Raw genomic sequence first — 26670 nt, forward strand, 5'->3', positions numbered from 1 at the left:
AAGATAAATTGAGACCATAGTCTCATCTTGAACTTGCAAACTCCCAACTCTGTTGCTGTGATGTAGTCAATTCAATATTAAATGAGGGGGTCATTCCTTTGTCATTTTAAAAAATTGTCCTTAACCACTTTTCTTCATTAGGTGTTGGGAACATTTTTAAGTACAATGCCCAGCTCCTCATATAGATTCTTTAAAAACAAAAAACAAAAACAAAAAAAAAGAAAATTATTCTTCAAGATGTTGTACACAATTCATGAAGATTCACCTGTATCCTCAGTGGCTGAGGACAATACTGAGGAGATACCACCTTGGCTGCTAAGATTCAGAGTTTTGACATTTCTTCGTATAGGCTTGCCTGGAGTCATCGTATTTTCTGACAATATGGAAGAATTCAAGGATGATGTAATTTCCTCTTTGTAAGCACGTTATATCCATGCTACAGAAGCCTTAGAATCCAGTCATGTTCAAACATACCACTGTGACAAAAAAGCGAAGGTCATGTGTCTTCCAGATTAACAATCTCTAGAGTACATACACCTGCAATCAGATGCATCAATCAAGCTTTCCACTAAATCTGCCCTTTGTACTCAGGAACTATGAGTCACATAACAAAACTTCTGAGTCAAATCACCATCTGAAGACATTTAACAGTACTCCATTCAATATTGAAATTGCATCAGTTTTGAGCTTACAGCTCATGAATCCCAGCCTGCATACTCATCAAGGGGCATCGCCTAGAAAATCCATTGTAGGCTAGAGGAGGGTTTCACTTCAATGAAGCAGAGTCTGTGGACTTCCTACTGCCCGGCGTGGATAATAAGACTCCTGTGCTTTCATCTGTTCAACCGGCAGCCCTGAGTTTGAACTGGTTAAGAGCACTGCAGTGAAATCTTCGGCAAATGCCTCAAAGGAGCTTACTCTGCAAATTATTTCTGTGAGCAACACATCACCCACTCTTGAAGCTCCTTTTAGTCTTTGCCTTCAAAATAATCCTTACATGAAAAAAAGATGGCAGCACTGGCATTGGACCAACCATATCAGAGTCCAACTTGATCTGCACCCGTATTTTCCCTGAGGAAATGAAATACCTGAAATAATTCAGAAACTAATTTCTTCATGAAGAATTTAAGTTGTATTCCATTTTAGACCAAACGCTTTGTCTGCCTAGTGTAGTCCTAAACAAATAGCTGGTGGTAATTTCCGTTTTGTATAGTCTACATAAGGTCTTTGTACTGTTTTTTAAATTATAATTTGGTCACCCATAAATAGTTACTGATAAATCTCACTTCAGGACATTTTTGAACCTGGGAAGCTATCAATTTTAGGAGCATCATTTTTTAAAGGGAAAGCTGGATATGGAACAGAAAATAGGCAAAGAGAGTCTTCATTTTAAGCAGACTTTACAAGCTATCACATTAGCAGTGAGCAGTGCGCTTCCGTCAATGCTCTGTCAAGTGTCCAAGAACTCTGGCTCTCGTGTCTAATATTTCCTTCAGGAAAACAAAAAACAAAAAACAAAACAACTATATCCTGAATTCTTTGTATTCTTCATCTACTCAGACACCTAGTAATTTTTTATGTGTTATTAAGGTTTGTCCATCCCACAACCCAGAGAGCCTGAAAATTTAAAATAGCAGCATTTACAATACACACCAGCCTTTCATTTCTTCCCATATCATTAATACATCTGAGAAATTGACCTAAATAAGTAATCTGAAAATAAAAGATTGAAGTTCTTTCGATTATTGTTATTACTTGTTCTCCAATTAAAGAAAATAACTTCCTAGGAAATAAGAATGATAAACTTAAAACACATTCAAAGAACCAAGGTTGAACTACTTATCTAAATTATCTCAAATTTTTGAAGCTCCTAGATCCTTCTGTCTTACACTTAAAATCTAATTAGATATTATCAGATCTTTTGCCCAGGGTGATATTGGAAGGAACAAAAACAAAGCAAAAGGACCCAACAATTCATGCATATGATAGGTAAGAGATACATTTTTCTGTACTTGGATTCTGTTTCCGCCAATTAAACTTTCCTGGTAAAAATCACATTACCTTCGACTACTTGAAGATCCAGCCCGATTACCTGGGCCATTACTTGAAACAACAGATATTGCATTTGCTATGGCCTCAACAGCAGAAAGCCTTTCTGCAAATGTATTTCTTTCAGAGCGCTCTGCTTCTGAAACATAAGAGAAGAAATTAGGATCAATTTAAATACTAACTGCTATGTATTTTAGTACTTTAATTTACATACTAGAGATAATGAATAGCTTAATTTTTTCCTCCTTGGAGAAATAAGACACTTAGATTTAACTATGACCTTTAATATGTGAATTATTTCCTTATTCTGCCTTACTTTTCAACCCCTAAAGTTTAAAAAATAAAATTATTCATAAGCAGACTGAAATCTAGCTTTCACTACCAAGAAAGAAAAAGACCCACAATTCAGTTCCTCAGTCGTGGCTTATATACTACTCATCCTCCTTTAACAACAAGGAAATAAAGGTTAGAAACTTGCGTACCAAAAAAGAAAGAAAGAAAGAAAGAAAGAAAGAAAGAAAGAAAGAAAGAAAAACCTGCAAAACCACTACTACTCAAAAATGTAGCTACCAGAGTATCATCGGCGGAATTTAGAATCAGGAAAAACATTATGAACCACACAACTGCACTTTAGGCTTGCAGATTTCCCCTTCATTTAACCAATTAAAACCTTTAGGGCAAAAAAGCATTTTTTCCAAAAACATCTCATAACTCACTAGGTTGTTTTTCCCTCTACATTCTGAAAATTGGGATAAAAGTTGCTTCAGTATAACTTGCCTTAACTAGCTTAATAATTCTCATGGTAATAAAAGTCATCTGCTATTATAAAATCAGTAAATCTCATTAAGTATTAGACATATGGTTCATATGTATCAGATAATATAACTCAAGACAACACACCGATAAAAAGGTATCTGCTTATGTTACATACTCATCCTAACAAGAGGACAGACATCTTTACCTTCTAAGAATGTTGAAACTCCTAAGTTTTACAAAACAAAGAAAAAGTACACACAAATTCTTCATAGTGATTTCCTTTTCTTTCCTTTAATAGCTGCTATATTTTCAAAACTGCCTAAAATTCCTTTTAAAGACCTTGTTATAGTTCTTATTCTCACCCTCTTCTTCTTTAGTTTCCTTATTGCTGGTTGGAAAACAAACTGATACACAAGCATGCAAAATATTTCGGTTTCCATCACATCTGTGGCTGATGAATGTCTGTAGCATCTGTAGATTCTGCTCTAAAACAACCGCTTGCTCAAGATTCATGAGATATTGTCGACAGGCCTCATAGTCACAGCGTAGAATGTGCTGCATTAAGGTTTGTTTCTGTGCTCAGACAAATTAGGGAAAAAACTTCGATGAATTTGGGAATAGCATATTACATGTGTCAAAAATTCCTCATTTTATAATTTCACACAATAATATAATCAGTTCTGAAAGTAAGTAGAGACAAGGTAGCCTGTCAAAGGAGTTAAAATTAAGGGTACCCTTTAAGCACAGTATACAACTGACAGGAACAGAAAAGGGTGGATAGATTTTCTGTAAAGAACCAGTAAGTATTTTCAGCTTTTGCAACTAACTCAACTCTGGCTGTGGCAGGAAAGCCACCATATACAATACACAAATGAATGACAGTGACTGGATCTGGCCTACAGTTCAGTTTGCCAACTCCTGGTTTATATTAGATCTTATGTAACTATTGAATTAGAATCCTATTAGTATTGTTAATCAATTAAGCAAAGGGTATACATTCTATATAGTTTATATAGGCTTACTCATACCCTCTTATGGTCATGAAAGTTATAACACATGTGGTACATGAAAACCAAAACCTTCAACTCCCCCAGAAATCATGACAGATGCAATCCCTCAGAGGTGACAACTAATGTACTTCACTGTCAAAGACATGGTAATATTAATAATTTACAGAACATTTCATTAACTACCTGAGAAACAGCCTGCAAGAGACTGAAGATCTATGGCCCCCAAAATTCGTATGTTGAAAGCTAATCTCCAGTGTAATGGGATTTGGAGGTGAGACCTTTCAGAAAAGAGATAAGACTTCTCCCGTCCCACCACATGAGAATACATGGCTCTCTATGCAACAGTAGTGGGCCCTCACCAGACACCACATCTGCCCACACCTCGATCTTGGGCTTCCAGCCTCCAGAACTCTAAGAAATTTCTGTTGTTTATAAGCCAGTGTAATCTATAGCAACTTGAACAAATACACAGCATGAATAAATCAAGGAGTTCAAATGTAGTTCTTTCAGAATGTAAAACTGTAGTTAAGGGATTTTTATGGACTAAATATAATGCATTAGTTTTGGAAAACAAGTAAATTTGTTCATTTTAACTAGAATTAAGAACTGGGAAAAGAGTATGTGGAATACAAAGGGAAGAAGAAAGATGTATTTGAACAAATTACCACCTCTCCCCCAAACTACTTAAATAACCTATTCCTTCCCCCCAATCGTATGGAGAGGAGGAAAGGTAAAAGTGAGGGTTGGCAGTGGAGGAAGGACAAAAAAATACAGTTAAAAAACCATCTTCAGTACCTGCCACATGTGAGACAGGCCATTTTGACTGTGGCACTAAGACACTGAGGTGAGCCCTTACATTTTAAGCTCCAGTTCAAGCGTACGAGGTAAAACACGTAAGATTAAACTTTCCAAAGTCCAATGACATTAGTATGTTGAGAGAATATGTCAAAGGCTCTCCAAAGAATAAAAAGCACATTACTATTGAAAGTAAAGTCAAGATATTCTGCTGCATACTCTGTGACATAAAAGGTTTTCAAGCAATCAGCCAGTCAGCTGGCTGGAAGCAGCTACAGGGAACTCTCATCTCCAACCTGCTCTACACGGGCTCTCACTCTTGAGAGTTATCAATACCACACTTATTGTGTTATAAGCAAGAGTTTACTTGGCATCACTATATGTTGTATTCGTTATTTATAGCAAAGGGCAGAGTGAATTCAGTGAAACGTTTCTTGCAGGTCTACTGTGCACCAAGCCCAGCTCACTGAGGTACAAAGATAAATGATGGTACACTTTATCCCTACCCATGGGATGATGACACATTTTATCTTTACCCCTGAGATGCTGACAGAGTGCAGGGGTCACAGAATCAAATACCGGCATAAGTATCCGAAGTAATACAAATGAATGGAGGAGGCTGGGGGTAAAGAGATAACACAAACTGTATCATAAATAAAGGGCAACATTCAGAGCAGTTAAGTATGGGGATCTGCAATAAGTTGGAGAGACCACATACAGCCTCTAACGGGGGCACGCTAATGGCTTTTTGATGGCCCAATGTTTCCAGATCTTCCCATTTTTTAAGAACAACTGAAAATCTGGATTTTAAAGAAAAATCCAGTGATTTTTTAATGTTGGCAGCCAATCAAGAATTTTAAAATGACACGAAGGTTATTTCTAGGGGTCAAGTTCAGGCCACAGCCACCTCCTTAACCACACCCCTACCAGTTTGGAACCTCTAGTCTAACAGGTTACAATCAAAATTAAACCAAGAATATGAATACCACGTCTCTAAACAAGCTTACAGGTAGCTCTCAGGAGTACCTGGATTCAGACTATTTTAGATGCAATTCTAACAAGTTTGCTTTCACCTCCAACCTAATGGAGGGTAAGCCCCATACCAAGTTCTATTTCCATTCTTTATAGAAAATCTCCTCACAAGAGTTGTCTATTTTCTCCTTGGCCTACTCTAATCAGGCTTTCATCCCTGCTGTCAAGAATGACCCAGATGGAGCCAAATCCCATCATGTTCAGTACTCGCCTTGCCTGGCCTACAGCATCACTGGACGTGGTTGATCGCTGCATCCTGCTTGACACACACTCGTCACCTGGCTTCCAACACAACACTCATTCTAGTTTTCCTCCAACCCCTGTGGATGCTGCTCCTTCTCAGTCTCTTATGCGGTTCCTTTTTATCTCCCTGGACATTTAAATGCTGATACTAATCTCATGGCTCGGTCCTTAGGCCTCTTTTCTTCTCCATGACCTCGATAATCTCATTTGGTGTAATTCCTCTCATATCACAGATGTACTGCCAGCTCCTGAGTCTAATTCTCCATCTTGCTCCAGGTCCTCAGACTTAACAGATCTAACTTGCCATTCACCACCTCCTCTTGGATATCTGATAGGCACCTCAAACTCTGCATGTCTAAAACCAAACTCCTGCTGTCTGCCCCCCCTCCCAAACCTGCTCCAGCCCTGGTCTCCATCTCTATAAATGCCAACTTCATTCCTCCAAAACCTTTGGCCCTCTTGCTTCCTCTATTTGACACCTATATTGAGCCATAAGCAAATCCTGTTGGCTCTACCATCAGCCATACCTAGTATACCTAGAATCAAATCCCTTCTCCCTCACAACTCCACCTCCTGGGCCAAGCCACCATCCCCTCCCACCTGGACCATTTGAACAGCCCCCCTTCACAGGCCTCCCGACTTCCGATCCTTTGAAAATTCAAGTCAAATCAGGTCAAACTCTGCTCAAATCGCTCCAATAAGTTCTGGTTTTGATTTGTAAACTGCAGCTCTATTAGCTTTCCTACCCGACCAAGATGCTTTGGATGGCATTTTGGAATTCAGGAAAGAAAGACGACCTGTCCCGACCTATGTCCGTCGGTGAACTCTCTTCAGCTAACAGGGAGTGTTCTGCCGGCCAGCGCCCAGCCCCAACCTCCAGACAGCTGCGGAGGGACACCGCGGAGAGGTGCGGGAGGAGAGGGAGGCATTTTCATCTAACACACACCTCATCTGTAACACGTCCAAAACTAAACTCAGCCTCTTCCGTCATCCCCTTTGTTCCTCCTCCTATTTTTTCCTCTCCCCACCAACCACACCAAAATCAGGAGCTTTGTAATTCCTTCCTGCCATTTACTGCTGATGACCAGCACCAAGCTTTAGAGCTTCTACTTCCTGAAGATCTCTTTGAATCCATCCCCTCTTCCTCATTTCCAAGAGTTCAAGCTTATTTTGTTTCTAACCTGGACAACTTCGTGAGCCTTTTTATCTGGTCCCTACAGCCAGTTTAAAATCCTTCTCCTCCTAGCTATCAGGGGAAGCTCACACCCCTTAGGTTAACACACAAGGCACCCTAGTGCCTTTCTCCAGACTTTGCACTTGTTACTTACTGACCCATATGCGCCCTATCTTCTGGTTGTATCAACAGAATGTACACAGTCTCCCAACACACTGAGATTCATAAAGGCTGTTCTTGGTGCTAGGGATAACACCTCCCCCCTTCAGTCTAGGAGACTCCTGTCTGACAATTCAAAGCTGTATTCAGGCATCACCTCCTCAGAGAAGGCTTCTCTCCAGTCACAGTTTGATTTATATGCACCCGCCCCCCATGCTCCTACAACACTGTGCATGCCTTAAACACTTACACTGTCATCTTTGGTTCACTCATCTCTCTTGTCCTCATAGACTACTACCACCTATATAGAGGGTTAACAAATAATCTATTCAAGACTGTTTTCCCTAGATTCTAGCAGTATCCTGTGATTAAAATGCCACATAGTTTCAAAAGTCAAGTTACCTCTACAGCCATGATGATAATAGCAGCTTTCTTTTTGATTGTTGAATTGGCAGGAAGATTTATTAAAGAATGTACACCCATTCCAAGACTACTAATAGGTGGAAGATCAAGCCAATCAGGATCCCTTATTCCTCCCATGCAATCTTTGGCCATTGGGTAGATAGTACCATTTCCATCTCGAAGAATAATAGGAGACTCCTACAAAAGAAGGAAAATAATAAAATTTGGCTCCCAATCAAAAATGCATCTTTGCCTTTTACAAGAGGTATATTTATTTTCAAATCATATTAGTTTATATTGACCAAATAAGAAACGCAGTATTAACTGTGCTTGATATTCTAAATTCTTCAATAGTTTAATAATAAGCAAATTAGAGCCCAGCCCTAGGCTTTACAAAAAATGTCAATGTTGTCCTACCAAATTTTAAAAGCAAAAATAAGCTCTATACCTGTCCAGCAGTGAAAATGGCTACATTTCTCTCATTTTGACCAAGGAAAGCAATGCTGCTCGTAGGGAAATTATTCTCCTGTTCTGCTTTTCCTGTAGCAAGATCAAAGATACAGTACCGTACCCAATTTCCAGTCTTCAAAACAGCATGCACACCTTCAGAAAACATAAATGTAAGAAAAAATGTTATACTTCTTTAGTAATCTCTAATTAGTGCCTACTACCAAATTTTAACACCTCTGGTCACATTTGAAATGTAGATTCATTTTATTCTATAACATTACATTCAAGGGACAAAAACTGCCAAACACCTCAAACCACTTTATCCTATACCCATTTACTACACAAGTTTTAATAGGATATAAAGTATGCCAGTTGAAAAAGTTACAAAATCTTTACCTTTGGAATCCACATTCACTGCTAATATTTCTGTTTTTTCAGGTATACAAAGCTTTTTAGGAGTCCTTTGGAAACAGTCAGGAACTTTTGGTGTTCCACCAGTTTTGACAACCTACATGACAGAAAAGGAAACTTGCTCTCAAACTCCGTAATACACTCAAGTAGTCAGTCCCCACATTTACCTGCTGAGTGATCCCTCTACACCTACCTGAAGTTCATCAATTCTAAGTAACCTACAATCCTGCAGGAGAGAAGAAGGGTCAGCATCTGAACCAGAGCTGCTCTGACAGTTTGTATTACTGGACGTTCCTGGAAATTTTACAGCAACATAGGCACCATCCACTTTTAGCACCTAGAAGTATAGGCAAATATGCTGGATATTAACACCAACTTGTATGAAATTAATATCCAAATTATATCCATTGAACTAACTTAACATTGAAAGCATTTAATTTCTTTTATTTCTTTAATAATCACCAAGTTATAAAATTAACCTGAACTTGGGAAAAAAAATTAACCTAAACAGACTCACCAAAGCTTTGTTGTTGATGTCTATATTTGAGGCTTACTAGAGAACTGACAGTGCTTACTGTCAGTAGATGTTTAGCAATTGGCTGAAAACATGAAGTATAACCCTTGAAATTCTCCCATCCTTCCTCTATATTAGTTCAGAGTCCTGCTGTGTGAAAGAACTTTCGTGATGACGGTAATGTTCTATATGTGCACAGCCTAATATGGTAGGTATAATAGCCAGAAGTGGCTACTGAGCACCTGAAATGGAGCTAATGTGACTAAAGAGCTTTTTTATGTTATTTAATTTTAATAAATAAACTGGTCACATATACAGTTAGTGGCTACCGTTTTGGACAACACAGGTAGAGTCAGCAATATACAGAAAGATAAGCACCGGACTTGAGACCAGAATACTGAGTCCTACCTCTGCTACTTGCTGCTTCTGACTGTGAGCCAGTGTGATCATCTTAGAGGAAACGCCTGCCCAGAACCTACAGTTCTACTTTGAGAATCAAATGGAATAGCGTGTGGAAAAGGCCTTTGTAAACTACAAGGGATGGCATACCTACTCTTCCCCGTAAGTACAAATGAAAGACCATCAATTTCAGAAACAAATGAGCGGTCAGAAAAACCTTTACTTTGCAGATACTCTGCAGCTAGAGAGCCATTTTGTTTTTCAGTACGTGTGGAGGGAAAGGTGAAATTAATGGCATTCCAGCTGATGGGCTCTACCCACTTGTTTTCTAAGAAAGCGAGACCCTCTCCACAAAGCAGGGAAAAGAAACTAGAAGGGGACTTGAAGACAATAAAGATTTTTAAATGTTATGGAAGATGATCCCTCCTTCAGAACTGTCTAATAGTTCCAAAGAATGGAGTAATATAATCTCAAAAAATACATATATAATCTCTTTGCAACTTTTCAGCAAATCTAAAATTATTCCAAAATTAACACCTTTCTTTAAAGAAAGCAATCTATCACCATAAATGCTGAAGGGGCCCCCAGTCATCTGTTCATCTTCAGGGACAGAGATGATGGAGAAGCTATCTGCAGCAGGCTAAGGGCTCACCGAAAGTGACAGACGGAGCGGCTCTGAGAAAGGGCTGAACGCTCACTCACCAACCATAAATTCTTGGACAACCAATAGTGTTCTAATTCTTGTAGTAAATCATTCTTAGACATCTTAAACAAACCTTGCCAACGGGAACATTCTTAACATCTTCCACAAAAACGACCTCCCGAAGAGACCACTGCTCTTCGTTCACCTTTTCCTCCTCTTTCGGGGCAGGGGTGGACCGTCGTCGTTCTTAGACAACAACAAAATGGTAAGTACCAAAAAGAAAATGTAAAAGAGACTTTATAGATTTCATCTAAATATATGAAAAAAAAATCATCTGTAAAGGGATACATAACTGAGATATCTAAATAACAATTCTGTGAACTACTGCTTTATGATGTTTTATAACCAATTTCCACTTCAAATGACTTCATAGTGAAAAATAACCATATCTGTAAATGCCTACCGAGACTAACACTACTGCAAACACCACAGAGAAGAAATAAAAAACTTATTTTGAACCCTTAAAATTAGAGTTATCTGACCAAGGTTTAAAATAAAAGATGTTAGGCTATTCTTAAAACTATCACATTAACTATTGAAAGTCTAACTTTCGGTTTCCTCAGGTACAAAGTAAATATATTATAAAATAAATTTATTTTGAGGACCTTTCAAAAAACTCTTTAAATCCAAGGTGCAATAGTGAGTCTAGGTTCCTAAATTCTACAAATTCTGAGCAAAAACTGTGACCGAGCCATAACCAATTTACAATAAAAACAGTCTCAAAAAAGGTGGGCAGATAGTCTAATTAGTGGCAGTTATTTCCCACTATTACTGTGAAGCATTTTACAAATTATAAAACACTGTAACTCTCAAAAACAAAAGAAATAACAACACTGTAAATACCATTTTTTTCACTTAAATAAAGCTGCACACACACACACACACACACACACAAATGAAACTGGTAGAAATACAATTTATACGAAAAGATATTAAAAATGGTGTATGAGCTGCCTCAAATCATACACAGACTGAACACAGCTGTCCGCCTGGGGCCTGATTTTGACCAATGCACACACACTACACATAAAACTTACTATACGGCATTGATGCACTGCTGGCAATTGAGGACGCATCACTGCATGTGGAGGCTGGAGAGGGGGGGGGGACCCATTTCCGTTTTCACTGGTTCCTGCTTACTTTCAGGCCTGAGATTAGAAATAAGATTCTCCTCGTTATTAGGAAAATGAAATATTAGGAACTTGTCAGATGATTTTTAAGACTCAAGTTTATTCTTGTAAGGGAATGAAATAATAAAAACTTATACAAAGTGGTCTATTTCTAGGACTCAAGATACTGAAAAAGGTACACAGTGCATACTTCAAATTCTCAGTAATGTTTTAAAAGAAAGGAAAGAAAAATACACCATATAAAGCTATCAACAACATGAAACAATGATTCAGATAAGCCTTACCTAGGAATAACAATAAAAACTATACTCAATTTAGCCTAAGCCTCTTGAGCAAACAAGTTTCACACTTCAGTGAACCCTGACTTGGACATAGCAATTTAACTGAGAAAATGGTAAAGGAAAATAAATAAAATGCCAACTAGATCTTTAGTTCCTTAGAGTTCAAAGAAGGAACTCTACTCACAATGGTTTACAAAAATTTATTCTTGAACCATCTGCTGATGAACCATCATCTGTTATAACCGAAATGAGAAATTACAGAATTAATAAGCTATTCCTCTGCACTGAGTTATTTCATTAACTATACCTAAGACGGTAACTGCAGTCAACAACAACAGATATTCTACAGGTAGTAAAAACAGAAATATTTTTAGGCATTAAAAGGCAGAAGTCAATTTTTAGTCAGAAAAGTCACCTATTACTAAGAAATTTGTTATATACAGATCAACCTGGTATATTTTATAATCAAGGCCATCATCTTAACCCCCTTGTCTCCTATTACCTCTACCAGGAATTTCACCCGAGTTTAGAAAAAGTCCACAGAAAACCAGTATTATTTTCACCAGCACCTTGGCAAAGTGCTCAGCACAAGCACACATGAACACTCACTCATGGCCACTCCGCAAAGCTTGTGATTGTGGAGATGGGCTGATGCCGACTAATCACTAGCATGCCTTTAAAGTGAATGCATTTCAAGGACTTAGCAAAGAAGAGTCTGTTCACGTGAAAACGACTATGTTCTTAACGTTTCGTTTCACTAAGCTCTTCTACTAAGTTTATTAATAAAGATGGCAAATTTCAAGGAAGACATGAAAAACTTCATAAATTACACAATCTCAATAGCATATTCTATTTCAAACTCATTTATACTTGTGCACACCAAAACTATTTTAACCATCCTTTACAAAATTTCATAAATAATGAAAATGTGTTTTGTCACTTTTATTTTTAGGATAAAAATCACTGTAATTAGAGAGGAAGTCTACAAATCTATCTTGTAAAACAAGGCAGGGAAAGAGAGAGAAAGAGAGAGCACTACAACAAAGCAAGAAGTCTTAATTTGGCATAAGTTACAATAGCTTTGGTTTATTAAAGATTATTTTTTAACTTATTTAACAGTAATCCTTGTGTTTTCTGAACTTCAATTTGCATTAAGAGGAAGAGCAGCAATAAAAACAGCAAATTTACATTCATTACGTGCGTTTGAGCAAACGAAAAAATTCCAGCACTTTTAAAATCTGTATGTATAGTACAATCCCCAGCAATTCTTTTCAATGCCTGTATACATTTTTTAAAAAAGGAAATACATAAAAACATTTAAAATTATATTTCTGAAATGTAACATTACTCATCCATGTGTCTATAATGGTCACACATTTTTATAAGATTAAGAAAAAAGGTTTATAAACTTTATTAAAGTTTCTTAAGTTCATATAACAAACAACCAAATTACATCACACATCAGTATTTTTAGAGACAAGTAGATGCTTCTAAAAGTACAAGTGTTAAGTAAGATCTTGTATCCGGCTCCCAAACAATAAGCCAGACTCTGTGTGTGGGCTCCACACAATTCCCTGGTATCTCTGTTTGCAATACCCCCCCCATCCAAAAATCTACAAATCCTTAATAGAATTTCCCAGCACGTTAACTTGTAAAACCCTTCCAAGGATCAAGATGCAGATAAGACATTAGGCAGAAATTAAGATGATAACACAGGGATAGAGAAGGGCAAAGTTTTGGCCTGATACAGGTAAGGCTGAACACATTATTACTGCCACACAACCATGGCAAAGGACACACTCTAAAGACAAAACAAAGACACAAAAAGAGATCTCTACATGGTCACTCCAGCGGCTGAACATCAAGAACTATAACATACAAATATTAACCAAGCTGCTAATAGTTTTAAATTTGACCAATTCCTTTCAAAACTCTTAGGCATCCTCATGAGACCCACCACGGGAGCACCTTTCTATGTCACTGTGCACCTCTAAGTCAGCCTTGACTCATATACAGAGCAAACTAGAAACTGGTATAAAACCATGATCAGTCAGAGTATAGTACTTACTTAGCTTCAGCAGTTTTGCTAGCTTTGTCCATGCTTTTCAAGCTCTCAGGAGATCGAAGTTGAAATCTACAGCTATCGTTCATATTCCAAACTGACTCCATTAAGACACCAACTTTAGGAATCCCAGCACTAATTGAAAATGCAACTGCTCCAGCATGATAAAGAGGATTATTTCTTAAGCATACCTATCATACAGAAGAAAAATCACCATCAAAATGACGTAACTTTAAAACTATAAGAGTTGCTTCAAATGTATGAAAGTACAATATATAAAAGTACTGTTTCCTAGGTTTCCCAAAAACAGTCTTACACCAACAATAATGCTGATGAAGCATTGTCTTAAAGGTCTCCTCCATCAAGAATTTGTTCCCAAAATTATGGAGCACTAATAATTTTAGCACATCTGCTAAAAAATAACTTTAACATATCATGCAACAAATATCCTGACCATTCTGCTCTAAGGAAATAGAACAGAAATAGAGAAGAAACCTTTTTTAAAGGTTGGCATGAAAAAAATTACACTTTTTGTCAGTTTAATTCGAAATTACTTTCCTAATTCATGATGCTATACAGTATACAGGCTCTATAATTTCATCTCTACGGGTATTTCTTTCCCCCAGAAGACTGCAGTTTTCTACAAACCAGAAGCTTCACTGGATAATGTTTTTTCTTACATTAAAAAAGAATATGCTAACATCAGTGTTAGAAGTTAACTGAGTCCAGGACTGAATAACCTAAAACTTCTGTCAGGGAGCACCCTCAGGTCATACTCTGAAACTAATAACCTGCAAGGTGGCACTGTCAAACACAACAACAATAGTTCCAAATGAGAGATAAACATTATTTCTGGAAATCTCTTATTTTTCCAATAGCTCAGTCTTACTGACATTCTGTTCAGTCATCCAGTAACTAATGATTATGTTGTACTTGACAGTGGCATATGTGAAGATCATGTGTTTGGTGGTTTATAATTAACCGTAAGTGACATAGAACAAGGTGACACAGGGCAATGGGTGGCTCAGTCGGTTAAGCGTCTGCCTTCGGCTCAGGTCATGATCCCAGGGTCCTGGGATCGAGTCCCACGTTGGGCTCCCAGCTCAGTGGGGAATCTGCTTCTCCCTCTCCCTTTGCCCCCCTCCCCGCTCGTGCGCGCGCACTCTCTCTCTCATCACTCACTCTCAAAAAAATAAATAAAAATCTTTAATAAGAAAGTCTGTATTTTGGGGGTGCCTGGGTGGCTCAGTCGGTTAAGCATCTGCCTTTGGCTCGGGTTATGATCCCAAGATCCTGGGACTGAACCCCGCATCAGGCTCCCTGCTCAACTGGGAGCCTGCTTCTCCCTCTCCCTCTGCCTGCCACTCCCCCTGCTTGTGCTCGGGCGCTCTCTCTGTCAAATAAATAGATAAAACCTTAAAAAAAAAAAAAGTCTGTATTTTAAAGAAAAATGTGATAAGACAGTGATAAGACGTTATATTAGAAGACAGGTTAGTTATTAATGCCTTCTTATAAAAAAAAATAAATGCACCTTAAAAACAACAAGGTTGTGTATTCAGGATCCAGCATATAACAAGACATGCCAATGAGTAACTGCTAAATACATCCCTCTCAATAATTATGATCCGAGAGTGCAAGTGTAGCTGAAAACTCTAAGCGATCAACAGTTAACATATGAATACTTTCCTTATTCTGTGGCTGTCACTGTCTTTAATCTCTAGTTTTTTACAGCTTTAAAACAAAATCTTAGCTCTACAACCAAAATATTTTAATACACCACTACCTCTCAGCAATTTAGTGTGAAGCTGTTTTGTTTAAAACTTTTTATCACTGCACCTTTGAAGTATTTTTTCTACCCTCCCTGTCTATAGTAACGTCATCCTACAAGCTAATAAGGCAAATGCTAGGATATCCTGCTATTATGTGAGTCCAGTGAACAAAGAACTTTGAGAACATCAGAAATCAGAATTTGGACTAAACAGGAAAAGGAGAGCTCCCTGAAGAGACAGATCTGTCCAAAGCAACTGACATAAATAACAAAGGCTGAACAATAATATTCAAAATAGTGGGTAATCATTAAAAACTTCCTAGCTAGGAGGCCAAGAAAGGAGTCCGAACAAGACAACCATGAATATGACCACCCGCCCCCCGCAAAAAAAAAAAAAAAAAAAAAAGAGCCACGAACAAGAACAAAAATGGGTACATTTAAGCTGGGCTTTGTAGAAAAGTAACAGCAAAAATGATGACTATTTTTTAAGACACAGGGAATATAAGTAATACCACCTTGTGATGAGGAAAAAATAACTGAAGTGCAAGATGACAAAATTAGCACATTGTGTAATAAAAATTGTGTAAAAAAATAATAATAACTGTCTAAGTGACAGGGCTTTTAAAGCCCTTAAACATTTATTGCAGCATTTGCTGTAATAATACATGCATCAAGTTTTGTCCTGAAGATGAACTTCTAGAGAGTCTAATGAATGAGAAGTAGAACAACAGTTCTCAAACTCTTTTGGTCTCAGAACCCTTTTTCCCTATTAAATATTACTGAGGACCCAAAAATCTTTTGTTTATTTGGATCCTATCTAGTTGGTATTTAATGTATTATTAATTAAAACTGAGAAATTTTTAAATATTTAACAGTAATAAACCCCAAGTTAATATAAACACTTTTATGAAGTATGACATTTTCAAAAATAGCAAGAAAAGTGGCATTATTTACATTTTTGCAAATCTCTTAATGTCTGATTTAACAGAAGACATTCCCATGTCTGCTTCTGCATTCCATCTGTTGTGATACATTACTTTGACTTAAGTGTAGAAAACAATCCAGCCTCACACAGATATGTAAACTGCAAGAAGAGACAGGACTCTGCAAACTCCATGAAAGAGTGGAGAAGCCAGCAAAAGTCCTCGGACCACACTTTGATCCACTGAGATATCAGAAAAATTACCTATTTATAAGATAGGAGCATAAAACCATCTCAGAGTCAAAAAAACAGAAACTGGTAGAAACAGGGATCTGATAAAGCCTCCTGCCTTATGCTGACAGCATCCCCAAGAGCAGTATCTTTCAAACTGCCTGGCTGTTTCTCACCTGCAGTGTGTCTTAAACACTGTGATGCTTGGGCCATAACCCCAGACAAACTGAAGGAACGTTTCAGGTAAGGAGCTCCAGGTTCTGCATTTAAGTACCAAGTGATTCTTAAAATTAGGAAAATCTGGAAACCCTGCCCCATAGGGAAACCTACTGACACTGGGGCAGAAATCTCTGTTACTCAACTACTAAATAAAGAGGACATACATGCTACTGGAACCTGATCCTCCGAATGACATTCATTTGTAAAACTGCTTACAGGGGAAGAAAGCGATTTGGAAGAGAAACAATGGCCCTTAGGACAGGTTTCATTCTAATCACTTACCTGGGTACCAACAGTGATGTTCGGCATTGAAGAAATACCAGCACTAGATTTGGGCTTTTTATTTTTTGCTCTAGCTTTCTCTAACATTTTTTTCCTTTGACTAAAAGGGACTACACCCCTGAAAAGAAAAAGTATAAATTGGTCAAGCAAGCAGCAAAGAAGTCTATTAAAGTAATCTGAAATTACACACATTATAATATTTTTGCTTCAGAATAGTATTACTATGTACAACTTCTTAATCATAACTTGATCATAGGTTTAATACATAACTGGATCCGTTTTTATTAAGCCTTTAGGGATTAAAATTTATAGAAAATTGATCACCTAAAATTCTCTTCCAAATAATTATATCTCATTAGTAGATTCCCCTATATTTCTGCCAATGCAAATTTACTAATAACTCCTTAAAACACAATAGAAAATACATTTAAAATCCCTAACAGTAAAAGATTAAGGAAGGCATAGAATATTCATCCAATGAAATACCTTTAAAATTGTATTTTAAGCAATACTGTTGAATGAAAAAAAGTATGAAAAAATACCCTATAGCCTATGCTTCCAATTATGTAAAAGCAAAGTACACATTTACGTATAGGAAAGTAAGATTTAAATACTCCCAAATGCTAACAGCAGTTATCTTTAGGTTGTAGGATGGTAGGTGATGTCTGTTTCTACTTTATACTTTTGTAAAATTCCACAATTGTAGTCACTACTAAGTATGCGTTACTCGTATAAGGCTTTCTTTCTTTTAAGGTTTTTTTTTTTTTAATATTACTTTACTCCAAAGTGAAATTTCCCTCCCTTTAAAGCATTATCCTTTAACCAACCTTCTCATGTTGAAATAACCTATCTATGCACCTAAAAGTATTCACTGATAAGGAATTGCCCCTCCCTGTGATACTCACCACCAATATAAACTGTTCTCTAGCTGGGCACAGGTGTAAAGGGCACAGCAATGTAAAGACACAATCCGTTCACCTTGAAGTTCTGAGTAAGTCTGTGCAGTGTGCTCTAATTTAGAAGCCACAGAACTTAAAGTTTCATCCACCCATGTGGCAACCTAAAGAGTAAAATAGTAAGGGCTTAAATAAATAAAATACAAGTAATCTTTTAAAAGGATTGTGGCCAAAACTAGGAAAAGGCATACATACTCTATGGACTGGAATTCTAAAATGCTTTGAGTTAAATGTCAGAAAAATAAGTAATTTAGGAAAGATTCTTGGGGCGCCTGGGTGGATAAACGTCTGCCTTCGGCTCAGGTCATGATCCCAGGGTCCTGGGATCAAGCCCCACATCGGGCTCCCTGCTCAGCAAGAAGCCTGCTTCTCCCTCTCCCGCTCCCCCTGCTTGTGTTCCCTCTCTCGCTGTTGTCTCTCTCTGCGAAATAAATAAAATCTTAAAAAAAAAAAAAAGATTCTTAAGAGTAGAACCTAAAATATTTTCTTCACACAAAGTAGCAGTTATGGTTGAAATGAATGTCTAAAGCCATCTGTAAGAAATTAATCAAAATTAAACATCTGCTTCAACAATTTTCCAAACAATTTAGTCACTCAAAAGCCAAACTGATAACCCGAGGTATAATACCCCATACTTTCCCAGTCCATCTCTTCCGGCTCTTCAATAGCTCCTCTTTTGTCAGCCCTTATCTTGAATACTGTTTCCTTCCCTTAAAGGAAAAAGCCCCCTCTAAAAGCTGGATTATAATACAGGGATAAACCAGCAACAAAAAGATTATACACTGGATTACTCTCTTAGGTTTGAGATGCTTTGTGTTTGTGGATCTAGTTAGAAAGACAGAAAATGAAAAGATGGAAAAGGGGCAGGGAGAGGAAGAAAACCAAGAATTTAGGCATGAAATGTTTCTCAATCAATGCACAGTATTCTGTACCTTGTTATTTTCTGTAGCTACAGTCGCTCTTATGCTATTTGCAGACAGCAGGACTATCTTTTCATTGGTTAGCCCCAAAAATGTTGCTCGTGGATGATGCAGTGAAGGATTCTTTAAAAGCATAAGAAACACGATTACCATTTTACGTGTCAATATGTACAGCTATTCAGTGCGAGTTTAATAGAACATACCTGTGCATTTCTGTAAGGCTCAGATTCACTCCACTTCCACTGATAAAGTTCCCCTTTACTGCTGACAGCCAAAAGCTCAGAATATAGAGCCCCAATACAGATGAATTTTGTTCCATCCTATAAAGTAAAAAATAACACAAGAGTATAAATATAACAATTGCCAAACCTAATGGTTTTAATCACTTCATCAAACCTGCATTAGTTCTGTGAACATATAAATCACAGCTATATGCAAAGTCTTCAGGACAGCCTGCAAGGCCCTCTGTACAGCAGCCTTGGCTCCTTCCTGAACTCACTCCCTGGCCTCCAAGCACATCAGCCTTCTTTCAGCTCTTGGACCACGCCCGTAGGATCCTGCCATGTCCCTGGTACTCTCTTGCCTTGTTTCTTGGGTGACTTAATCTCTCTCCCTAATCAAGCCTGCTCAAATGAGACATCTGGCCACACTACCTACAAAACCACCACTCTCATATTCCATCTCCTTACTCGACTTTTTAGGTGACTGCATTTCACAACTTGACATACAATATATTACTCATGGATAGTCCATTCACTTGACTATAAGCTTTGTCTTGTCCACCACCATATCCCCACTTCGTAGAACAGTGCACAGAGTAGGCGCTCAATAAATTGCCACATAAATGAAGAAAAAAGAAGCTGAAGCTAGGAAAGTCAAGTGTCAAGACAGATGACTGCTTCCCTCTAAGCTCTTCCAAGCTGCTGAAAAAAAGGTCTACACTGTTTTGTTTTTTTTAAGGCAGAAGTTTATTTAGTTTTAAGGTGATGCAAATGCCAGAAGTTCAATGCAATTAAATTCCAATAATCTTGGGACAATAAATGTAAATGAGTATCAATACTAATTTTTAACATAATATGTTAATATGATCGGAGTCGTGAAGCTACCCAGAAATCACACAGCAAAACTTGCCAGGTAAGAGATTTTTGGTTGTACTTTTGCTATTGGTCTACATACTGCTTTCTTTGGAATTCTGGCTCTGAAGTATGCTAAACTAATGGTGTCATTTTGCTTTTCTGTCAAATTCCAATCTTATTTGGTCAGATGGGTTATAGTGCTCAGCTAAAGCCTATAAAGTCTGCCACAATTTAAAATTTAACAACAGATTATGCTGCAGAGGTATATGAAAGAACATGCATTTTAATCTATTTTACCAGTATCAGCCAGCCCTATTTTCAAGTCATTCCATAGAGGGATGGGAGACCGAATTTGAAATTCTACAAGTTAGCAATTCCTCTCTTCCCTTCTCCATAGGTGTCTGGAAACCCTCATCTACTCTCTCCAAGGCTGCCTGCTGCATCAAATCCTAACATCTCTCTCTCACACTCCCTTCTCCTTCCTTTGGTTAAAGGATGATGGAATCAGACCAAGTGAGCCCCCAAACTAGGATCCAACACTTAACAAGTATGTGACTCTGGGTAAGTTTTATAATTTCCCTGAACCCCCTTTCATCTCTGAGGGGTAGAAGATGAAAAACCAAAGACCATTAACGTTTATAAAGTACACAAGCACAGAGCCCAATGCCAATAAGGGCTCAATCAAATTCAACTATGATTACTCTGCCCCAACTTCACCTCCTACTCACCCAGAAAAGCACAAGCTTGCTGAATATTCCTATTTTTGATTTATTTAACAAAAAAACACCATTCTCCTCTTCTCCTCACCTTCATCTCAGAAAAAGAAGTATGCTTCTCTTATTTAAAGGTAACCTCCACACACGGGCTGTAAGCCTCTCTCATAACCCCAACAACCATCCAAACTAATCTTTCTCTCAATCCTACTCATGGTAAAGTGAATTGCTTGGCATATGCTTCACTTTACCAGCTTTCACTCAGAGCCAGAATTGCACCATATCAGCCCCATGCATTTAATTAATCCATCTTCTCTTTAAACTCTTTGAACCGTCTGACCCTGTTCATCTGCTCTGGAACCTCTCCTGTCTCTTGTTCACAGGTCACTACTCCCTAGTAGTCTTCTTCCTATTTTCACGGCTTTTTCCATCTCCCTCCTACCATCATGCACTCCCTGCCCCAGATTCTGCCCTTGTCCCTTTATTCAAATTATACTCCACCCTCAGCCTAATGGACTGCAGCCACTGGGGCGCCATGCTTTTAAACATGTAAATCTACTGCCACACTAACCTCCAAGAGTTACCTACCTGGATGTCTTAAAGCACCCTAACATCTATAAAGTGAATTTATCATATCCTCCAAAGCCGCACGCCCCTTGCAGTCCCTCTCCATGAATGACATCCATCACCCACCCTGTAACAGGAGAGACGTGAAAACCTGGGCACTCCTGTGGCCTCCTCCTTTTCTCAACAAGGTAGTGACTAGTAAACCAGTGCTGCCTTCGCCTCACATTCCTCAGATTCTTCCCTTCCTCTGTCCCTGCTGCCATTGCTTTGATTGAAATGCTCACAATTCCTTTCCCCAATTCTACCAGTCTCTGAACCTACTCCAGATTTTTCCTATTCCTATCTTTCTCCCACAACACCAACAATGCTCACCTTGTAAAAAAAATAGAACAGGACCCCACAAATCTCATCATGTCACCTCTCTAAGAACTCTGTTTGCTTCCTAGAGACTACAAAACATCTTAACCGTGTGGCAAGTTGCCTGGGGCACTCACAGTCTTGCTCCATCTTGCTCTTCTCCTACTCCCTACTACATGCAGCAAGTCTGAATTTCTCATTGTTCCACAAATACACCGTGCCCTTTCATGACTCGAGGCTCATGCTTGGTATGTTTGGAATGCCTCTGCATCTTGGTCAATGCCTACTTAACCTTCCCTAAAAATGCTGCTCAGATATCATCTCCTCTGTGAAGTCTCTGCCAAATCTCTCAGGTAGTATTAGTCATTCCCCACCGTGAACCCCTACGCACTGCAGTCACACCATCAAGTCTGTCACTGATCACATACTGTGAACACATTATATTGTATGTGAATGTCTGCCTTCCCCACAGAATCCCCGGCGGGGGCGGGGGTCCATATTGTATTCACCTCTATATTCCCACAGGCCAGCTTGGCACTCGGCACACAGCAGGAGCACCCTGATAAATGAATGAACAAATGAATTTTAACTAAAATGCCTTGCCAGAGCAGTACAATCCTGAACAAATCATCCCTATAGCAAACAGCATGGTGCACGAGGCCCCTTAGAAGTGACTTGCCTATATCCTCCCAAGATAGGCCAATGTTCCCCAGGTAAGTCCTGAACGAGCTAACTGAACCCGAAAGGCCCTGAAAATCCATAATGGACAAATGTGGAAAATTTGTGTGTCCAACCATAGGAAGATGATGGAATAATCACCTATTGCTTCTGGCCTTATTTAGATTCGTTATGTAAAGAAATATAAAACAATCAAACACGGTCCACAATAGCCACACTGTGGAAAGAGCCAAGATGTCCATCGACAGATGAATGGATAAAGAAGATGTGGTATATATACACAATGGAATATTATGCAGCCATCAAAAGGAATGAGATCTTGCCATTTGCAACGACATGGATGGACCTGGAGGGTGTTATGCTGAGCGAAATAAGTCAATCAGAGAAAGACATGTATCATATGACCTCACTGATATGAGGAATTCTTAATCTCAGGAAACAAACTGAGGGTTGCTGGAGTGGTGGGCGGTGGGAGGGATGGAGTGGCTGGGTGATAGACATTGGGGAGGGTATGTGCTATGGTGAGCGCTGTGAATTCTGTAAGACTGTTGAATCACAGATCTGTACCTCTGAAACAAATAATGCAATATATGTTAAGAAAAGAAAAAAAAGAAGATGATAGCAGGAGGGGAAGAATGAAGGGGAGTAAATCGGAGGGGGAGACGAATCATGAGAGACGATGGACTCTGAAAAACAAACTGAGGGTTCTAGAGGGGAGGGGGTGGGGGGATGGGTTAGCCTGGTGATGGGTATTAAAGGGCACGTTCTGCGTGGAGCACTGGGTATTATGCAGAAACAATGAATCATGGAACACTACATCAAAAACTAATGATGTAATGTATGGTGATTAACAATAAAAAAATTTAAAGAAAAAAACAAACACAACACAAAAGAACAGTATTTTAGATAACTCATTTCATAATGTCACTGAATTGTTTTTATTGTTTTAATGAAATAATAATGGCTGCCTCTGAGCAAGTTGGGGCCTGCTTCAACCCAACTGGAAAAAGTAGATGTGCATGTTTCCTTAAAGATAGTAGTTTGCAGCCCCCCCCTTTTTTTTTTTTTAACAAAAATCAAGTCATTAGTGGTTGAAATACTCAATAAATTTCCAACTGTCTGAAGGACACTAAATAAATAACTGAACTGAGGTCATCAATCAAACTAGAAATCCCTCCCCAAAAGGAGATGGGAACTGTCAAAAATATGAAAGAAATTACCTACGGGCCAAAACTTGAAAAGCGTGTTAAGTCCAGCAGCATGAATTCCTGCTGACCACATCTACATTTAATGACTTCTATTTTAAAACAGTTGGTCTTTCCATTCCTAAACTTCTCCCATAAAACTTGGATTTTCATCTTTTTTTTTTTTTTTAATTTGCCTACCATCAGCCAACACTAGCTTTCCCAGTAAGTACCAGCACCAAGAGCAACATACTGTGTATTATGCTTGAAGTGGATGGACTAGAACCACAGGTCACTCTGTGGACTTTGGTCAACTCTATTTATCCACACTTCATTTCTCCTTGCCTATCTACTTTTCCCTAGTCTCCTTATACCTGCCTTCTTTTCCTTTTTATGACCATTTCATCTGTGACACATCTAGCTAATTCTTAACAGGTACTACCTGGAAGTTTCCAAGTGTCAATAAAACAACAACAAAGACCTCTCCCCACTCAACTTGCCCTTCTAGAAGCCTGAAGGTAAAGCAGTATGATCAACAAGTTGGATCAACTGGTTCCAAAAGTGAGGCTTAATAGCTTAAGTAAGGAGCCAAATGTCATGGGGCTATTTGCTCTTAATACCATTCAAAGAAACTGAGAATCACATGCAACTCTACAATTCAAAAGACCAGTGTGAATGTAATTTCCTTATTTCCCTTAGACCGTTAAGAAAATGAGTGCACAATGGTAAGGGATGGGGCTGCAAGTTAACAGCACAGACTTGGCCCATCAGCCTTTTCCTTCATCGCCCACCACACAACTCTCACCACCCTCTTCTCTCACAACTTGCTGAAAATAAAGGATATGTGCGTGCTTTTAACTGAAAGCGTCTGTTATGGGGCACAAAGCGAAGTTTTTATTTTTATGTTCAGTTTCAGCAGATTTACTCAGCTCAGATTTCTGTGTAACTTTACTCCTTCCTCTCCCTCCCACGTCCCTTACTTCACTCTTATCCAGGCATTCTCTTGGTAACAGTCTTTCGTGACTGTAGCTGCATAAATATATATATAGTTACATTTTGCATGTAGACATTCAGCAACATAAAACTAAATTTCCAGTCTGAGAAAAGTAAATTTCAGAACTGACTGAGAAGTGAAATGAAGCCATGTGAGATAATCACCTAATGGGAAGATTGCATCTTCTTACCAAAGTAACTGAATTATCACAGCTACTTCCAGAAATATAAAGTATAAAAAACAAAGGGGAGGAGGGACAGAAATGGGGGACAGCTGAGTGTTGGGGAGGGAGGGAGGAATGACAAATGAAGAGACAGGGCAGCCTAATAAGAATGTTGACATTCTCAGGTAAAACTATTCAGAAACTAGTACGAACTTGGCTAGTTCAACTGTGATCAGGATCTTGGACTTAAAGGCCCTCCCTCCATTTCTCCCTTAGGTAGATAGAGACTACCCGTAAATTTCCTATTATGCTATATTATTATTGTAATGAAATGTTTTCATTTCTTGCATTTTATAGGCCAGACTAAGGACATAGTCCGTTATCTCTTTCAGCTTGGGCCCAACTCTGTACCAGCAGAGAATCTGGCACACAAAATACTACTGCCACATGGTCCCACTTGGAATACCCAAACCCACTGGGCTCTTCTTACCCTTCTATGACCTACAGAAACTGCCTGTTCTCTTTGTGGCATAGGATCCTGCTTTTCCTTGCTCTTTACACTTTATGTATACCAAGTTATTTAGTTCTCATGACAATCTCGCAAGGTAAAAACCATTATTCTCCCCATCTTACAGTTGAGAAACAAAGGCCCAGGGAGGTTAAAGGACTTGACCAAGGCCACACAGCTGTTAAGTGGCAGGGCCAGGATATGAACACTCCAGTAGTCTAGCTATAGAGTCCACACTCTTAGCAACTGCTCTGGCCTCCTATGATACCCCAGAGCCTCTTGTACCTAATTCTGTAACGGTACTTACTCCAAAGCATTAACATAATTGTTCTGCCTTCTACAAAACCCTTACCTTAACATCTGAGCAAAAGGCCTAAAAGAAAGTACACATTGAATCAAGATTACTAAATTAACACTGACTGGGGTGTCTGGGTGGCTCAGTCATTAAGCGTCTGCCTTCGGCTCAGGTCATGATCCCAGGGTCCTAGGATGGAGTCCCGCATCAGGCTCCCTGCTCCACAGGAGGCCTGCATCTCCCTCTCCCACTCCCCCTGCTTGTGTTCCCTCTCTCACTGCCTCTCTCACTCTCTCTCTGACAAATAAATACACAAATAAATAAATAAATATTTTAAAAAATAAATTAATTAATTAACACTGACTGAATGACCCTCACTTCTGTCTTCATGGAGCTTTCAACATCCCTATGATAATTTCCAATTTTTGTATTTTTTAAGATGTTGAAAAATTAGTAAGGGAAAAAAACTTTTATGCCTATTTTTTTAAACAATTTTTAAAATTTTTTTCTTTTTCCCTTTTGATGCCCTGCCTCTAGTACCCACCAATCTGTTCTATGTATCTATGAATTTGGTGTTTTGTTTTGTTTCATTTTGATGATTCCAGATATAAGAGTGACCATACAGTATTCGTCTTTCTCTGACCTATTTCACCCAGCATAATGCCTTTGAGGTACCATCCATGTTGTCAAAAATGACAAGACTTCCTTCTTTTTTTATGGCGGAATAATATTCAGGTATATATTTGAGTATATTTATGTATGAACATCTTCTTTATCCATGACCCATTGATGGATATTTAAGGTTATTTCCATATATTGGCTATTGTACATAATGCTGCAATGAACAAGGGGGTGCATGTATCTTTATGGGTGTTTTCATTTTCTTTGTATAAACACCCAGAAGTGGAACTGCTGGATAATATGGTAGTTCTATTTTTAATATTTTAAGGAACCTCCATACCATTTTCCATAGTGGCTGCACCAATTTGCATTCCCACCAACAGTGCCTAAGAGTTCCCAAGTATGCTCTTACATATATACTAGCTTTGACATTTAGCTCAAAGAATAACTCAAGAAAATATTTAAACTTAAGGTCACCTAAAGTATTTTCAGTTCAAGATCATACTGCAAAAGGCTTAAAGAAACGAGAACACTCATTCCACTATTAAAGGAACTAATTTATTAGCCTACAAAATGGCAAAATTTTGAAGAAGTTGCTGTTTCTCTAAATAGGTGGTAGGAAGTCAGTACTAATCCAGATAATTTA

At 38.4% G+C, this 26670-nt stretch overlaps 1 protein-coding gene and 1 long non-coding RNA gene across 2 annotated transcripts in view; one reads left to right on the forward strand and one right to left on the reverse strand.

Moving 5' to 3' along the window:
- The window catches only part of LOC112823293 (uncharacterized), a 122855-nt gene that overhangs the window by 91235 nt on the left and 4950 nt on the right, over positions 1 to 26670 (forward strand). Inside the window, exons 2-3 of the long non-coding RNA XR_003207985.2 lie at positions 8509 to 10302; positions 20342 to 20505. This is a non-coding gene — a long non-coding RNA (uncharacterized lncRNA). The remainder of the gene's footprint in view (positions 1 to 8508; positions 10303 to 20341; positions 20506 to 26670) is intronic.
- UBR5 (ubiquitin protein ligase E3 component n-recognin 5) overlaps positions 1 to 26670 on the reverse strand; it is a 132954-nt gene that overhangs the window by 46643 nt on the left and 59641 nt on the right. The window contains 14 exon segments of the mRNA XM_025870932.2: positions 2062 to 2188; positions 3168 to 3378; positions 7621 to 7818; positions 8069 to 8223; positions 8467 to 8578; positions 8675 to 8818; positions 10171 to 10283; positions 11135 to 11204; positions 11206 to 11245; positions 13577 to 13761; positions 16993 to 17110; positions 17898 to 18052; positions 18881 to 18991; positions 19072 to 19188. Of these exon segments, the coding sequence (XP_025726717.1) occupies positions 2062 to 2188; positions 3168 to 3378; positions 7621 to 7818; positions 8069 to 8223; positions 8467 to 8578; positions 8675 to 8818; positions 10171 to 10283; positions 11135 to 11204; positions 11206 to 11245; positions 13577 to 13761; positions 16993 to 17110; positions 17898 to 18052; positions 18881 to 18991; positions 19072 to 19188 (1856 nt within the window).

The sequence above is a fragment of the Callorhinus ursinus genome, unplaced genomic scaffold, assembly GCF_003265705.2.
Source record: "Callorhinus ursinus isolate GAN/ISIS: 27379988/994484 unplaced genomic scaffold, GSC_fseal_2.0 scaffold5, whole genome shotgun sequence".
NCBI classification, from domain to species: Eukaryota; Metazoa; Chordata; class Mammalia; order Carnivora; family Otariidae; genus Callorhinus; species Callorhinus ursinus.